Source organism: Schistocerca americana, chromosome 3 (assembly GCF_021461395.2).
Source record: "Schistocerca americana isolate TAMUIC-IGC-003095 chromosome 3, iqSchAmer2.1, whole genome shotgun sequence".
Classification (NCBI taxonomy): domain Eukaryota; kingdom Metazoa; phylum Arthropoda; class Insecta; order Orthoptera; family Acrididae; genus Schistocerca; species Schistocerca americana.
Window position 1 is genome coordinate 458,941,372 of NC_060121.1, and position 18,438 is coordinate 458,959,809.

Consider the following 18,438-nt stretch of genomic DNA (forward strand, 5'->3'; position numbering starts at 1 on the left):
CCATTGGAACTACTGACGGCCTTGGGAGAGCCAGTCCTGACAAAACTCTACCATCTGGTGAGCAAGATGCATGAGACAGGCGAAATACCCTCAGACTTCAAGAAGAATATAATAATTCCAATCCCAAAGAAAGCACGTGTTGACAGATGCAAAAATTACCGAACAATCAGCTTAATAAGTCACAGCTGCAAAATACTATCACGAATTCTTTTACAGACAAATGGAAAAACTGGTAGAAGCTGACCTCGACGAAGATCAGTTTGGATTCCGCAGAAATATTGGAACAAGTGAGGCAATACTCACCCTACGACTTATCTTAGAAAATAGATTAAGGAAAGGCAAACCTACATTTGTAGCATTTGTAGACTTAGAGAAAGCTTTTGACAATGTTGACTGGAATACTCTCTTTCAAATTCTAAAGATGGCAGGGATAAAATACAGGGAGCGAAAGGCTATTTACAATTTGTACAGAAACCAGATGGCAGTTATAAGATTCGAGGGGCATGAAAGGAAAGCAGTGGTTGGGAAAGGAGTGAGACAGGGTTGTAGCCTCTCCCTGATGGTATTCAATCTGTATATTGAGCAAGCAGTGAAGGAAACAAAAGAAAAGTTCGGAGTAGGTATTAAAGTCCATGGAGAAGAAATAAAAACGTTGAGGTTCTCCCCCCCTCTCTCTCCCCCTCTCTCCTTCTCCTCTCAGAGAGTTTTACTTCTGAGTATTTCACACCTTCTATGCCATTCACTAGAGGGAAGCCCACATCATTTTTTCTGCTAGTAGTGTACTGGCTATTATCTCTCTTAACCTTGAACTGCAATGGATTGTTGAAAGTAAGTGTCATGAGCAAATTAATGTACTGTGAGACTGTGGTTAATATTCCCTTATATTTAAACATATGCGTGCAATATGTACATGTGTAAATTCAATGTGTAATTCTAATTGATTTCTTATGTACAAAGAGTATTTTTTACCTAAGTGAGGAGTTTACTCCATAATGTCAAAATTGGCTATTATTCTTATGGAAAAAAATAGCAGAATCTAAACACAGCTTCCCATTAATGTCCTATATCTGTTGTAACTGCAATCTGGTTTCTGTAAGAGTTGTAAATAACCTTTTTGGTAGAAGAGGCATTTTTGACAGTACAGAACTGTGTGAACTTTGTTTTTCAAAAGTTGAGGTTAGTCCATGTGTGTGAAACCAATTAATAACTTAAACAAAAACATCATTTTCAATTTTTCCAGTGGCTGCTTCTTTGATTACCTTGACAGTACAAACATTGAGAAGAGCAATGGTTTTACATTGTGATACAGTTTTGTTGTTTTTAGTTCTCAGGCTGGTTTGATGCAGCTCTCCACACAACTTTCTCCTGTATTCATATCTGAATAACTACTGCAACCTTATTGTATCCACACGTAGATCCCTCTACAATTTTTACCCTCCATGCCTCCCTCCATTACCAACGGACTATTTCTTGATGCCTCAGGATATGTGCTATTAACTGGTCTCCTCCTGTAGTCAAGCTATGCTGTTAAGTTTCTTTTCTCTCAATTTTGATTCAGCACCACCTCATTTGTTATTCAGTCCACCCATCTAATCTTCAGCATTCGTCTGCAGCACCACATTTCAAAAGTTTTTATTTTCTTCTTCTCTGAACTGCTTATGTCTACATTTCACTTCCATACGAGGTGACACTCTAGACAAATACCTTCAGAAAAGGCTTCCTAAGACTTAAATTTATGTTGGATCAACATATTACTTGTATTCAAGAATACTTTATATCATCTCTTCTTGGGCCATCTTCATTTATTGTGCTGCCCAAATAACAAAACTCATCTACTACTTTGTGTCTCATGTTCTAATATAATTCCTTCAGGATCACTTAACTTAATGCCACTGCATTCCATTATCCCTGTTTCCTTTTCTTGATGTTCATCTCACTACCTCTTTTCTACTTTAATTTCTTTTCCAAATTTCTCCTTGGTTTCCTTCACAGCTTGCTCAATACATGGATTGAATAAAATCAGGGATAGGGTACAGCCCTGTCTCACTTCCATCTTAAGTACTGCTTCCCATTAATGTCCTGCAACTGTTGTAACTGCAGTCTGGTTTCTGTAAGAGTTGTAAATAACTTTCACTCCCAGTATTATGTCCTTGCTACATTTAGAATTTCAGTGAATTTATTCCAGTCAACATTATAAAAAGCATCATCTAACTCAACAAATGCTATAAATCTAGGTTTGCATTTCTTAAGTGTATCTTCTAATGTAAGTCATAGGATCACTTTCGTCTCTCTTGTTACTACATTACTTTGGAACTAAAACTGATGTTCTCTGAGTCTGGCTTCTGCCTATTTCTCCAGTCTTCTGTAAATAATGACGACTTACCAGACTGATGGTTCAGTAATATACACACCTGTCAGCCCGTACCTCCTTTGGAATGGGAATTTGTATGTTTTTCTTGAAGCCTGAGAGTGTTTCTCCCATCCCATATACTCTGCAGACCAGGTGGAATAGCTCTGCCGTGGCCAGCTCCACCAAGGATCTCGATAATTCTGAGGTAAAGTCTACTCCAATTGCCTTGTTTAGACTGAGGTCTTCCAGTGCTATGTCAAATTCATCTAATATTATCACATCCCCCATCTCATTTTCACCTACTTCCCACTCCTTTTTCATATTATCTTCAGCCATTCTGTATAGTGCTTTCACATTTCAGGCTTCCCTTCTTTGCACACTGGCTTGCAACCTGTGTCCTTTATGGTCACACGTTTCCTTCCATTTCTTTAATTTTCATACATGGAGCATCTATCTTTTCTATTGTCCTGCCTCCCTCTACAGCTTTGAATTTCTTCTCTAGCTATTCCTGCTGTGCCACTCTTAACATCTGTCATTTATTTTTTTAGATGTCTGTATGCCCTTTTGCCATTTTCATTTGTTACAATTTTTTTTTTTTTCATTTTTTCCTTCCATCAGTTAAATTCCATATCTCATGTGTTATCCAAGGATTTCTGCTAGGCCTGCCATTTGATCCTCTGTTGCCATCACTATTTCATCTCTCAGAGCTAACCATTTCCATCTACTTAAAATCATTCTTAAAAAGAATATTTGATAAGAAGTCTGCAGTACAAATAACTTGAAAGAGAAATATAATACACTTATAGAATCTTCCATTATTTTCTTTTGGACAGTTCTTCTCCACATTGAAATTGCAGGCAGGAATGCACAACTATTAAGCAAAACATTTGGATAATTCATTTCATTAGAATATCATGTGGAAAACCACATTTTGAGCTGGAGTCAAGCTGACTTCATGCAATGTTACTTCCAACTTTCTGTGCATGACTGAAAGACCTCTGGCAACATCCTTTTGCACTTTCATTCATTTTGTCTGAGTTTGTTACGTTATTTTACTTTATCTGTATCGTCCTTAAGCTTAAACAATAGAAACTCCAGGGAGGAACATCAACAATGTAGGAAAAGATAGATTGCTACTTATTGTAAAGAAAACATATCAAGTTGCAGACAGGCACAATTAAAAGACACTCACATATAGCTTTTGGCCACTGCCTTCATCAGTAAAGAGGACACACAGACAACGTTTACATACACATACAAGCAAGCGCACCTCACGCACGCGATGGCCGTGTGCGTGAGGTGTGCGTACTTACTTGCTATTGTGTGTGTGTGTGTGTGTGTGTGTGTGTGTGTGTGTGTGTGTGTGTGTGTGTGTGTGTGGGCGCGCGTGCACGCACGCGCATATGTATGTGCACGCATGTGCCAGAGTGAATGTTGTGTTTGCTGATGAAGGCTGTGACAAAAGCTATATGTGAGTGTTTTTAATCGTTCCTGTCTACTACTTGACATGTCTTGTTTACGGTAAGTGGCACTCTATCTTTTCCTACATTCTTAAGTTCTTCAGAACAGTGTTTCCATCCATTAGTTGGGCTTCACAGACAGTCTATACCCTCCAAACCTAGTCTGTAAACAGATCCCTGTGTCACGTCCATATATATACCCCTGACTCTCCAATTACTCCCTTGAACCAGCTGCTAAGGAGCATGCTTCTCATTATCCATTATCATTTCGGACACTAACAATGTAACCACATTAATCACAAGTTTTTCGACTACCTATCATCATGCCTGGAAATAAGAAATGTCCTTCCCACTATCATGCGTACCCACACACCCACCCCTCAAAGTACTATTCTGCCAACTCACCCAATGTGCAAAATGTCTTGGATCATCTTTATGCTGTGTTCACTCCCAATGCTGTACCACATAGGTCATAAATCTGGGCGAGACTTGTTCCATGCAGAACATTTTGCTTCAGTCCCATCACAGGAATATCTTATGCTATCAGAGGCAGGGCATCGTATGAAAACAGTCATGTAATTTACTGATTCTGCTATAACTTTATTATAGCCTTTTATGTGGGCATAACTATAACCTAACTGTCCACTTAATGAATGACCACTGTTACACTGTGGCAAAAACCAAAAATTGACCACCCGCTGCCAGAATATATTGCCGAGCAGAACATTCTTGACTTTTATATCTGCTTCACAACCTATGCCATCTGGATCTCCCCTGCCTCCTCACCCCCCCCCCCCCCCCCTCACCCCCCAAAAAAATACAAACCCACAGTCCTCCTCACAACATATTGTGACATTGTGTCCACATTTAGTAAAGAGAGAGCAAACAGGGATTGAAAGATATTCATCTGTGTCCTGTTAATTTGACGGTGCTAATTCAGTACCTTACAACTTTCTGGTACTTAGATAAGAACATCTGCTGAGAGTTGACAAAATTAACATGTTTGTTGCATCTAGTGGCTCTTCATTTAAAAGTAAAATACTGTGTAGTCGTAGGATGATGGTGCTAACTCATTTTATTCACTGTGAATGTGGCCCTAAGGTTTGAGAAGCAGCATTGCCTATTGCATGTGCTGTGATTGTGTTATGTGATATTATTTCTGTTTGTATGGGACATTTATAAATGTGGACCCTAGAACACAAGAAGTCTAAGTGCAATTTTAACAGTTTTGAGTAAATCAGAGTTTAAGTTGGAAAAATTATTTTTATGTGGAATAAAAAGGTTAACTACATTTTTATATTTCAGACTATTATTCAATTCTTAGACATTCAGTATCACTTGAAACCTTTCTTGATTTTCTTGATATTGTGTTTTTTTAATATTTTGTAAGAAACAATGTTTGCACTTCCTTTAAGAAGATATCTCTTAAGATTCCTTTCCTTATAAAGAAATGGAAAGGAAAATGACTGCAGAAGCTTAATGAAGTTATTTTATTATTATAAAAAAATTATGAAAACATACTTTAATGTAAGGTTTAGGGTACACTGAAAAGTTCTTATGTATAAGACAATCTAATCATCAATGTCTGTATCATAAGCATTGTTGGGCTCTGATTCTTCTCCTCCTTCAACAGCTGGTGTCGTTACTTCCCTTGTCAATTTATTGGGCAGCCCAATTTAGAATAGATGGTGGAATGGCGGGACAAATTGGAGAAGTCCCATAAGATTGTCATATTTTTTCTTCTTCAGGTTAGGTTTCATATCCGCCGGCTGAAGAACTGGAAGCTGTTGCAGGAAGGCGACCTGATCTGGGTGGAATAATTTGAAACACTTCGAATGTCTCAATACTTCCTGATGTGTTTTTGTAAAACAGAGTGGTTGGACTTGACTTTTTGAAATGAAGAACTACTTTCCTCGAATTCCCTTTACTACTTTTGGAAAGAACATGTTGAGTTGCAGGATATTAATGAAACCCTTATCTTCCATAAGTTTAAAATACTCTTAAGGCTTGACGATGCAACGAAGTCCATCCAGTCTTTTGTGACTTACATGTTTCTGGATTTTTTTCTTTTTGATTTCTATGAGCCCAAAATCTTGGTCGCATTCATTATATGTGTGGTGTCACCGCCAGACACCACACTTGCTAGGTGGTAGTTTTAAATCGGCCGCGGTCCATTAGTACATGTCGGACCCGCGTGTTGCCACTGTGTGATCGCAGACCGAGCGCCACCACAAGGCAGGTCTCGAGATACGGAATAGCACTCACCCCAGTTGTATGGACGACGTAGCTAGCGACTATACTGACAAAGCCTCGCTCCTTTGCCGAGCCGATAGTTAGAATAGCCTTCAGCTAAGTCAATGGCTACAACCTAGCAAGGCGCCATTAGTAACATTGCATGTATCTAAAGAGTCTCACTTGTATCGCCACAATATTCAGATGTACCAAAAGGATGGATTAAAGTTAATTATTCCAGAAGCTACGTACTTTTCTTTATAGCATTCATTACGTATCCTGTTTCAGACCTCACGCCATCCTGCTTTAGCTTAGCGCGTGCCTTTCGGCTTCCTCTCATTGTGTCTAGGCTGTCTTGTCTAGACACAATAATATGAATGGCCTAATACTCAAAATGGTGTGTCACTGTTTCAATTTGGGTGTTTCTCACAACATAAAGCCCAAATTTGGCAGTCAAATTGCTTTTGTTCTGCCCTCCAAAGTTATCACTAAATGCTAGTAAGTGTTTCACATTGGGTGGCAGGAAGCTATCTCTTGGCATCCTCTGCCAGCTTGCCCCTCATGCCACAAGTACATATGCCCCATTTGGGTTTTAAGATCGTGAATGTCCAGATTATATGTCCATAACTGCTGCATGTAGTAAGCATTGGAATTTCTTACTTTTGGAGTTGGCATCATCATTTGAAGGTTGAAACAGGTACAAGTTGTATTGTTATCATCTGATTCATTGTATTTGTTTTTTATATCCTTAGCAGTTCTACCTTTCACAGATGTAATTCTTTTTCTGCTTCTGCAGCTTTTTTTTTTTCTTCATTGGTACCATTCTCTATCGCAACTTGCAGCCTGGCACACGTTACACAGGTGTCACTTCGGGGCCTGTGAAAACTTAGTTTGAATTCAGTGCTGAAAATTTTTCTGCAAAAACTTTCTTTTTCAGGCTTGATGTTTTTTTTTTCTTCTTTACTCCACTTTGTGTAAAAATCGTACATTTTAGATAAATTTAAGTCGAGGTTAAGATACCTCCCATTTGGAAACTTTTCATGACTATAATGGCTTTGATAATGAGGGGAGTTTGTGATATGTTCCTTGATTATTTCGATCCTATGGTAAGAAATTTTATGCGCTGGTTCCTTCCTACCTCTATTTTTTTTAATAATTTTATGTGTCACTATTTTATTTGATTTGTCTAGGATTTGAGAAAAACTGTTTTGCATACTCTGTATCCACCTAGCTTAAGTATACATGAAACACCTTTTTTATTTTCACCTGTTTCTTTACTCCATTTTACCGGTGCTAACACAGTTGTTCCATTTAAAAATGCTGTTTGCAACTCTGAACTTCCAAGTTTTCAGTATGAATTGAAAATGCTTTGTCTTTGTTGTGAAGGGATGTTATCAGTACATTTATACCAACAGTTGTGGTCATATGGTTGCACGTCTTTTTTCCTGTGTACTTCGTTTTTTGTCAACGTATGGCTGACTTGAGTATCTTAGCTTCTTTCTTTGTACTTGTTTCCAAGCATGAACTCTTCTTACTCGTTTTTTTTTCCCTCATTGAGTCTCTGGAGGAATGGCATTGTCAGGTAGGTGTGCTAGTGCTCAACCCTCTTCTTCACCATTTTCTGGATAAAAATATATTTTTAAATGGATAATACTAAAAAGGGTTCAAAAAGTTTTTCTAGTAACAGTAACATAATACCCAGTCCTGACGTGGTCACTTACAAGAGTTTATTTGATTGTGCCACAGTGATTGATTGGGGTCCTTCCAGAAGCTATATATAAATTTACAACTTTTAGTATAAAACCAATAACATAAGTAGGACCCGTGAGGCAAGGAGTACTGTCATTTCGAAGATCTTCGAATAGAAGCAAATGAGAACTTTACTCTATAATGGATAGATAAAATAAATAAAATTACATGACAATTCTTTGCTGCTTGTAACACTGTCTTTGCCAGGATAGTAGTCCTTGTTAACATTAGAATGATCTCTAAAAGCGTATGGTGGATATACAAAGCACAATGCAATATCAAGCTTAGTAAACAAAAGTTTACCTCACTTAATCTCATTTTGCAATGATTTCAGTGTTATTTTATGGATTTAATTACTAATTATTTTAATTTAAAATGCTAAGGTAATTTTACTGTCGATAGTTTTCAGTGTAACGTATAGCTAGTTTACCTGAGTCAGAAAGGTTGTCATCAATGTTGGTGCCTTCTCTAGAAGGAACTGGCACTGAATTACAACACTGAAAAGTTATTATTTCTTATGTGGAAACTGAAACATTGAATTTATTGAGAAACTTTTAAACAGCACTGAAAAAACTAGGCCTAAATGTCTGTGGGCTTCTTGAAGTCAGAATCAAGTTGTAACATGTGGCAAGCGAAACAATACAAGTTAGAACGAAAGGGAGCCAAGTGACACATAGACCCTTTGCACTCTCAAGAAATGAACTACATCTGTTAGTTGGTGAAGGGCACTCCAATAGGTGGCAGCACCTGTCAAGAAATCCAGTTAGATCTCTTTACCACTCAAAAAATTACTATTTTAAATACCATAATTTCAGTAAAACTGGAAGTTTTAGAAAATGTCACTTAGCCCCTTTGTGTTCTGTGCTCACAAATACATATTATTTATGTACTATAACAACTTGTGTGGATAATAAATTTTGACTCTCATTTCAATGTATTTAGAAATGTATTTAAGAGAAATTTTAGAAATGTGTTTAAGAGAAATTAAATAGTCTTCAGGCATCCTACTCATAGTTTTAAGTGATAGCAAAAGATCCGATGGCAGGCTGCTAGTCAAAAATTGTGGCTTTCATTGTGAACAGAGATAGACATAATTAATCTTTCATTTATCATGATAGCAGGCTGCTAGTCGAGAGCTTTTGCTTTCAGTGTGAACAGAGATGGATATAGATCAATCTTTCATTTATCATCGGCTATTATAGGCAATGATTGGAACTCTTACTGTGTATTACTAAATCACACAACCAGTGTTATTTGTACAACAAAATATATTTTTATAGCAAAACTTTTTTGGGTATTATTATTCTTTTATTACACAGTATCTAATAATTGAACAAAATATGTAAAAGTAAATGGGGATGATAAAGCTGTTTGCTTGATTACTGTTCATTTCACTTTCAGGTGGCACACAGGCTTCATCAAAGCAGTGCACAACTGAAGATATGCAGCAAGAAGAAACTGAAATCAGCTTGCTCTTTGGAACACGTCAGATGAACACTCATATTTGTATGACATGCAATAGTGAAGTATCAAAAGAATCCATAGTTCTCCTGACAAATCTCATCTACCCTCATAATTCATCAGGTCTTATTTACCATCTGATATGCTACTATCTGATTTTTCACGTCCATTCTGTGATAAATTACTTCACCCCACCACTGTTACAGATAACCAGGCTGAATACACTTTCTGTGATGTACTGATGAGAAGTATGTTTCCTGAGCAGACAACTCCAGCTTGGTGTGAGCACTGTGGCCGCTATCGCCAGTCGGTCCGCTCACGAAAGATAACAGCCCTTCCACAGATCATGGCTGTCAATTGTGGCCTCGATCATCCCCAGGTAGGTGGTGTCTCCCCCCAAAACTTAAGTTTATAATCAGGAAGGCTTGGTTCAGTCACAGTACTACTGCCCAAAACCACCTCATTGCCAATCCCCACCCCATCCTACCCGCCTCTCTGGTTTCAACAGACCTTAATATGATCAAATTTAGCACTACTTTAAACAATACAGCAGAAGACAATGTTAAAATATTTATACCATATTGCGAAAAATCTAGGTTCTGCTTTCACAAGGAAGTATTGATATCTGTAGTTAGGGGTGTTAAAGAGAGGGATATACTGTAATGGTCCCCCCTCAGGTCAGGGGACATAAGGGTTGTGTCAGTGAAACAGCGGTATCTGTAAAAACATTTTACTGATGTGACTGCTGCAGTGAATATGGATATTGTCTTCCTCGGCGCACAGGAAATGGGCCAGGTTGCTTGATTAGGTGTCGACAAGGAATGCCAGATACAGCACTCTGGCAGCTCATGTACGTTGCAGCAGATCAGGCACATTGCCTGACAGTGAGGCAGCACGGGGGTGCGGTAGTGGGAGGAATCAGCAATGTGGCCCACAGGCATGCTTCTGTTGATAGGATGGGTGTCAGTGTTCTCAAAGATGGATGCATGCTTAGACTTGTACTCAAAGCCTCTTGTCCATGACAGTTGTAATGAAGTTGGATGGCCAGGTTTCCCTCAGCCCACATACCGTGCAGCCAGGAAGGCAATACACATACTGCCTGGGAGGGGGCACTCAGGTGCCATCCTAGCAAACAGAAGATGGCAGCTTGTAGTCTGTAGGTTTGGCCCTTCATCAGAGGATGGCTCAGTAGGTCCACATCACAGCTGTGACCTCTCTGTAGCAGCCGCATGGAGCAATGAATTCCAACCACAGCCGGCAGCCTGCAGTCTTAGTTGAAGTCATCAGACAGGTGACTACCGTATTTACTCAAATCTAAGCCGCACTTTTTTTCTGGTTTTTGTAATCCAAAAATCCGCCTGTGGCTTAGAATCGAGTGCAAAGTAAGCGGAAGTTCTGAAAAATGTTGGTAGGTGCCGCCACAGCTAACTTCTGCCGTCGAATATATGTAGCGCTACACAGGCATGCTTTGCAGGCACAAAGATAAATACTGGTGCAAAAACCTCTGCGTCAGTAAATAAATTTAAAAAAGAAAAAAAAGGTGGAAGACTAGCTTTTTTCTCCGCCCCGAGTTTCGACCACTGCATTTTCATACATTATCCAACGAAGTAAATAAAAATTCCATATTGTTCATCTTCGAATGTAGCAGCATTTCAATGTACTACGAAAATCCGACTGGCAAGACTGTTCGGGATGTTTGTCAATATGGCCAACTCTACATTCTGAATTTTTTTCTCCCTATGAGAAGAATTGTTTGCTAATTGAAACTTTTATGAATTGTGAATCACATGCAGTATTCTCTTCACCATAAGAATAATACGAATATAAACATTTTGCCATGTTTTCTTTCATGTTTGCTGCTATCTCATTTAAATCCTGTCTGCCTAATAAACTATGAAACTAAGAGTGAGACAACAGCAAATGCAGAAGAATATACATATCAAGTCATGTTTATATTCATATTAGTCTTATGCCTAATAGTGATACAGTCAGAAATGAAGCACGGCAGTTGACTAGATTTTTAAATCTAAGATGACTCTAATTTCTGTGCAGAATGTAATGTACTAAAGAGGCGTCTGCAAAGATTTTCAAATGGAGAAAAATTTTCACTAAATTCTCGTTCAGAGCGTCTTCTATCATACGCAGTCTATTATTTGGTTCTTGTTGATCATTATCAAAGAAAGCAGCAGTGTAAGTAACAAAAAAATAGCAGTCTCTTGCCATTGTTTCTTTAATGAGATGATTCCTCTCTCTCTCTCTCTCTCTCTCTCTCTCTCTCTCTCTCTCTCTCTCTCTTTTAAAAAAAATTGTAAGCGGCGGTAGCGTGCACAAAAGCAAACGATGCTGCGAGCGGCGACATGTTGTTAACACTCAGTATCAGATTGCGACAAACAACGCATGACACAGTACAGTAATACATTTTCAGCTTAGAGTGACATAAACACCTATAACAAAGAGAACGGCACTTATAAGATCAAAGAAAAATAAGCAATCAATTCAAACTGGAAAAAGCACGTGAAAAAGGAAGGGTACCCGTATAAATACGGATGGAGCGCCTGACGCATAGCAATGGTTACCTGGTAAAGCTTAACGACTCAGACCAAACTACTGTAGCTGTATCGTCATTCATTTGACCTAAATTGTGTCTCATATTACAGTGGACCAACTTTGTTTTGGTTTGGAGGAGGGGCCTAAAACTTTTCTCTCCCCTTGAATTTTGAGTCTCAAATTTCAGGTGCGGCTTAGATTTGGGAAATTTTTTTTCCCTTGATTTCGAGTCCCATTTTTCACGTGTGTCTTAGATTCAAGTGCGGCTTACATTTGAGTAAATACGGTAACAATCATAGATATAAACCTTGAAAATATTGTCAATGATTGTCAGTATGTATTTATTACCAGCTGGAGTTCTGTTGAATGGACCAAAATATCAAGCCTTATCATTTCTAAGGGTTTGGATGCCTCGGACAACCATTGACGAGGAATGTTTTTACGGCTTAGATACACCCACTTTGTGCATGGTATGCAATTCCATGCATATTGATCACATTTCCTTGTATGCCACCAAAACCTTTTGGGTAATCTTGTATTAGTCGCTGTTTGGCCTCCGTGAGCTGACAAAACTTGGTCATGTGCCTGTTGTAACACCTTTTTCCTTAGCGACAACAGAATTCATAGATCTGCAGAGTAAACCTTCATGTATTGTGAACTGCAGCTATGACCTAAATTCCTGACAACTGACAATCCGTATTAGCTGCCCATTCTCTCTCCACTCACTCAAATTTTCCCAAGCGTTTGCAGTAGTGCAACCTTGTGGGTCAAAGTATCTATATTTGTATGTTTTCTCCCAGGTTTGTGAACAACTATGTAATCAAACTCGCTCAACTTAAGGGCCCACCTGTTTAAGATAGAGAGATCCATCAAATCCAGTAGCCACTTTAAGGAAGCATGATCCATTACTACTTTGAATTTAGATAACATCTAAAGTAAGTTATGCCTTACATCACTGCTAACATTTCCTTGTCAGTGGCAGAGTAATTATGTTCTGCTCTGTCAGGAAGCATGCACTGGATGCTCTTTTTGTCAGTATCCTGAGTCGGAACACAACTGGGATTAATACTTCTAGTGTCACAAGAAAAGATAAATTTCATGTCAAAATCTGGAAATACCAGTTCTGGGTCTATGAGTAATGCTTTCTTTAAAGCCTGAAAGCATACTCACACTACATTGACCACTTAGATTTAATCGCTTTCAGTAGCAAATTATTTAACAGCTGAGGAATTTGCACAGAGTCTTTGATACATTTTTTGGAATAATTGCAAAGATCCAGAAAAGAATGCAACTGTTTTGTAGTTTGTGGAGTTGCAAGCTCAGAAACTGCTGATACTTACAGAGATTGGTTTTTACACCCTCCTCACTTATGACATGGTGAAGTATTTGACTTGAGTCTGCACAAAATTGCATTTTCAATACTTAGCATAAGACATTCTGCTGTAAGACCATCAAATACTTCCTCCAACACTATGCATATCCATTTAGAAAATTACTGCACCTGCCGAAAATTGTCAAGCAGCACTATGATATTTGGTATCAGATAGGCATCAGTGGTAGTTTCCGTGTTCAAATGTCAGCTGTCACAGCAAAAGCGATATCAAACTATCATAGGTTTTATAATACTTTCTGCGAGTTGTTGGTTGATAAACACTTTCATCACAGGTGTAAATGCTTCAGTATGCACCATGGCTTCTTATAAACTGGAGCTTTACTCCCTATTGGTAGGCAATGTTGGGTAATAGGTGTCACAAATAATCGATCCTATGCATTAAACAAATCTTTGAATTGCAACAGTAGTGTGTCCACAACTTGCCAGTCACTGCCCTGCAGATGGCTCACATTACTTCATAATACAGAATCACTGATCGCATGTTATCGTTGTGGTTAGTATACAAGCTACCTATGAGTGTATCCCAAATTCTTATTATTCTCCAATAATTTGCCATGCCTAACATTTTCTGTGGTAAGTCTGTACCCACAGACACCCAAACTAATTTCCCTTCACCTGAAGGCACATTATCATGAGAACCCATCTTCAGTGTGCCTGTAGACATTGTAGTTGGCAACATATCCATGGTTGATGTGCCTTGCCACATTGCTTCGCTTACAGTGGTATTACCCAGCGGAAAGAAGGTTCCTCCAAGTAGACATATTGCGCACTCCACTAGTGCCGCACCAAAGAAATATACAATACAAGGGTAAGCAAACACCAGGTTCCAATTAAAAGGTACACAGTACGAAAGGAGTTACTCTAATTCTCACAGCATATCATAACGCATCTACATTCATTACAGTCCCATGCCAACTGACCCCAACACCAGCAAGTAAAACATCTGCCTGGCACATCCTTCATGCATGGGAATTCACACCCAGAAGGATTACATAATGCACACCGGACCTGTGTCAAATCCACTTCGCAACAATTGCTGGTGAACGTGGACAGATCAAGAGGTTACAATGCTGTGTCAGAGTTACTTTTAGGTTAAAATGAGCATCTCTGTGATCTACCTCAGCCAACAAGAAACAAAAGGCCAGCTACAAAGTAACAAAACCACTTTCAGTCACCGGTCTTCATTTGGAAGTGCAGGTTGCAAGACGAGCGAAACTGATTGCAACGATGTTGACGTGATGACCATTTGTGACGGTGTCAGGTGCCATGAAGACTGCTTCTGACCACCAGTTGGTATGGTGGTTGTTGAAAGGTCCACTTTTGTACGCCGGTTGTAAAAATCATTCTGGGTCAGGGAGTCAGTGGGCATCAAGAATGGGCAGGTGAGGCGATGGCACTACAAGTATCAGAGGCCAAGCTCTCTGATGTGTTGGCAAATGTGCCAACACCTTGTAGATAGAGGAAGCCGAAATGCACGCTATCTAACGCAGACGGGCGTGAATTCTGGAACAGGATAAGTAGTGAATTCTAATAAGAAAAGTATGCAGCTCCTCGAATACTTAACTTTATTCCATCCTTGTGGTACATCGCTCTTGATAATACAAATAAGACTATCTTCAGATACGCCTTGCTAGGTCGTAGCCATGGACTTGGCTGAAGGCTATTCTAACTGTCTCTCGGCAAAAGAGAGAAAGGCTTTGTCAGTGTAGTCGCTAGCAAAGTCGTCGTACAACTGGGGCGAGTGCTATTCCGTATCTCGCGACCTGCCTTGTGGTGGCGCTCGGTCTGCGATCACACAGTGGCGACACGCGGGTCCGACATGTACTAAATGAACCGCGGCCGATTTAAGCTACCACCTAGCAAGTGTGGTGTCTGGCGGTGACACCACATTCCTCCCCCGCAAATCGGCGAACAGTCGTGTGATAAGGCTTCCGCCTGCCGTGGGGAGGACCCCATGTTGACGTATGCGATGAGGTGGGGAGCCTAACAACAGGCGAGGCTGTGCCACCCGCACCCGGCCATTCGGTCCGAGGGGAGCTAGGAAACGCCTGAAAACCTAGTCCAGGATGCACGTCAACATGCGGCGGATGCGCCCGTAAAGAGACAGGAGGAGCCTAAGGGTCGACCTCCATTGCGTCGGGGTATCCGACGTGCGAAGATGCCATGTGGTCCGGAGCGGGCAAGAGTTCCAAGGCGGAGGACAGCTGGTCTCGGGAAGCGATCGGCGGCGCGTGACCCAGGGAGGCGCTTGGCGGCTGCAGCGAAGCGTTGAATGCGGGCGGCGCCGGCGGGAGAACAGGCGGAGGCGGCTGTGGTGGCTTGTCGCCATGGGGCAAAATGGAAGGCATCGTCGGTAACACCTGGGGATGAGGCGAGCCAGTAGATGGGTCCCCAGGGCACTGACCGGACGGCACCATCGCTGAAAGCAGACGGGGAGCAGCAGAACCCGTGCGACGACAGAGGTGCAGCTGATTGAGATGCCGACGCACCTCACCAGAGGCCCCCATAACCAAATACATCGCGCGGCCGAGGTAGCGAAGAATGCGCCCTGCGAGCCAACGCCGTGAACCTCGATAGTTGCGATAAAATACAACGTCGCCTGGAGCAAAAGCAGGAGTCTGCCGCTGCACAGGAACCGGATGCGGCGGGTGCAGCAAAGACATCAAGGTTCGATGAGGACGACCGTGGAGCAACTCAGCCGGCGAGCGACCATCTCGGGGCTGAGAGCGATACGAAGACAAAAAGTGCAACAACGCGTCCTCCCGAGAATGCGACTCTTTAAACTTCAACATCTGTGACTTGAAAATCCGGACCAATCGTTCAGCGGCACCGTTTGACTGAGGCGATAACGGCGCGGATGTCAGATGTTGAATACCATTGGCCTGGCAGAATGACTGAAATTCTGCCGACATGAATTGTGGGCCATTGTCGGAAACAATAGTCTGCAGAAGACCTTCAATGCAAAAGATAGCAGACAACGCTTGGATGGTGGCAGAGGACGTCGTGGAAGACATCCGGACAACAAAAGGAAAATTACTGAAGGCATCTACCAGAACCAACCAACGAGCATTCCAGAATGGACCAGCAAAATCGATGTGCAAGCGTTGCCAAGGGGAAGTGGCTTTTGGCCATGCAAAGACTTTCCGCGGCGGTGCGGAGTGTTGTTCGGCACACGCCATGCAAGAAGAACACATATTCGTAATCGCAGCATTGATTCCGAACGAAGTACAGTGCTGACGAGCAAGTTGTTTCGTTCGCACTATACCCCAATGTCCTTGGTGAAGAAGCCGTAAAACAGAGGACTGTAACGAACGTGGGACCACGACTCGGGACTGATCATTATCAGAACTCAACAACCAAACACCACGACGAACAAAAAGTCTCTCTTTATGAGCAAAAAATCGGCGAACCAACGGATCCTCGATCCGAGACTTTGACAAAGGCCATTGCGTAGCAACAAAGGACAGGGTCAGCAGCTGTGGCTGTAGCTACACGACGAAAATCAATCGGAAACGATTCGACCACTTCATCGGTTTCCGCATCAATGAACATGCAAGCAAGTTCGGAAGAATCGAATGCTTTATCCTCAGCAACAGGCAAACGGGACAACGCATCGGCGTTTCCGTGCTTAGCAGTGGACCGATACAAGATATCGTAGCGGTACTGCGAGAGGAAAATAGACCAGCGAATGAATTTCTGCGCTGTACACGGAGGTACAGGCTTGTTCGGATGAAAAAGGGATGTCAAAGGTTTGTGGTCTGTGATGATGGTAAAGTGGCGACCATACAAGAAATCATGGAACTTAGTAACACCAAATACGAGAGCCAAAGCTTCTTTCTTTATCTGTGAATAATTTCTTTGCGCAGACGAGAGCAATTTTGACGCAAAGGCAATAGGGCGATCATGCGAGCCAACTTTGTGCGCAAGCACAGCACCGATCCCGAAATCCGATGCTTCTACCATCAACAAAAGGGGTTTCTGGGAATCGAATGGCGTAAGGCAAGTATTAGAAAGCAATGCCGATTTCAACTGGCGTAAGGCGCGTTCGCATTCCGTTGTCCAGACGAACGGAACACCCTTATGGCGTAAGCGATGAAGCGGAGCTGAAATGGAAGAGGCATTGCGCACATTCACTCACACCTTGTGATGCTAAATTGTGTAATGTTCTTGCGACCTCATCACGCAATGCGTGGGGAACATTGCGCGCTCGGAAAAATTTCGGTTGCGCGTTTACTTTCAGTTCCAAACGTGCTTCATAGTTCTTAGCGCAACCAAGGCCTGGGGCAAAAATGTCTGCAAATTCTTCACATAGCCGAGAAACGCTGTCTGAAGGCACAGTCTGATTCACTGATAGGACCTGATTTACTATAGACATGTTAAACAATTGAAATAAATCTAAACCAAACAAGTTCACTGCAGTAGAAGAACGAAGAACGTAAAATGACACAAGTTTTGTTTGTCCCTTGTATGTTGCAAGAAGAGTGCACTGTCCTAACACAGGGATAAGCTGTCCTGAATAACTTTTTAACTGAACATTTGCGGCACACAACGGAGGTTTGCCCAGTTGTTTGTACGTGTCGTGATTGAGCAGTGAAACTGCAGCTCCGGTATCGAGCTGGAATGGTATGACCTTGCCATTAAAGTCCAAATCTACAAAAAGTTTATTGTCCTGCTGACAACAAGAGCGACTGTTTTGTGCAATTTGAACAGACACTGGTACAGAATCACTTGCCAATTGACGTGATTTCCGGCGACGTCGACGCACACTTTTTGTGGGACGAACACAGTCACAGGTAGAGACAGTGGCACTGGACGAAGTGAAATTAACTACATGAATGTCCTTGGGGGAAGGTCCACGAGCCTGAGTGTCCTTGGTTCGATTCCGGCGCGAAGCAAAGGGCCTGGAATGATTGTGATTGTCTGATCTGAGCTTTTTCTGGCAAACACTTTGAACATGTCCTTTCTTATTACAGAAAAAGCAAATAGCTGGGCGTGACGGGCAATTTTCACGCGAATGTCTAGTTGCACACCGCGGGCATGATTTCACTGCATTTGTGTGCTGGTGCGGCACACCTGGTTTAGAGCGTGGCGGCAGCTGCGTTGACGTGCGCGAGGGCAGTTGACCGGGCCGCGCAGCGCGCCCGGCGGGCCGGTTAATGTTACACACGGCTGGCGAAGTTGCAAAAGATTCCTGAGCACAGTCAAGTGTGTCTTGTCTATCCAATATGTCTATCACTTGTTGAAGG

At 41.4% G+C, this 18,438-nt stretch overlaps 1 protein-coding gene across 2 annotated transcripts in view; it reads left to right on the forward strand.

The window, feature by feature from the left end:
* Positions 1–18,438, forward strand: part of LOC124607454 (PAN2-PAN3 deadenylation complex catalytic subunit PAN2) — a 322,573-nt gene that overhangs the window by 145,852 nt on the left and 158,283 nt on the right. For both annotated transcript variants that reach the window (XM_047139789.1, XM_047139788.1), the window contains exons 12-13: positions 9,193–9,375; positions 9,459–9,631. In XM_047139789.1, coding sequence (XP_046995745.1) covers positions 9,193–9,375; positions 9,459–9,631 — 356 coding nt within the window. The remainder of the gene's footprint in view (positions 1–9,192; positions 9,376–9,458; positions 9,632–18,438) is intronic.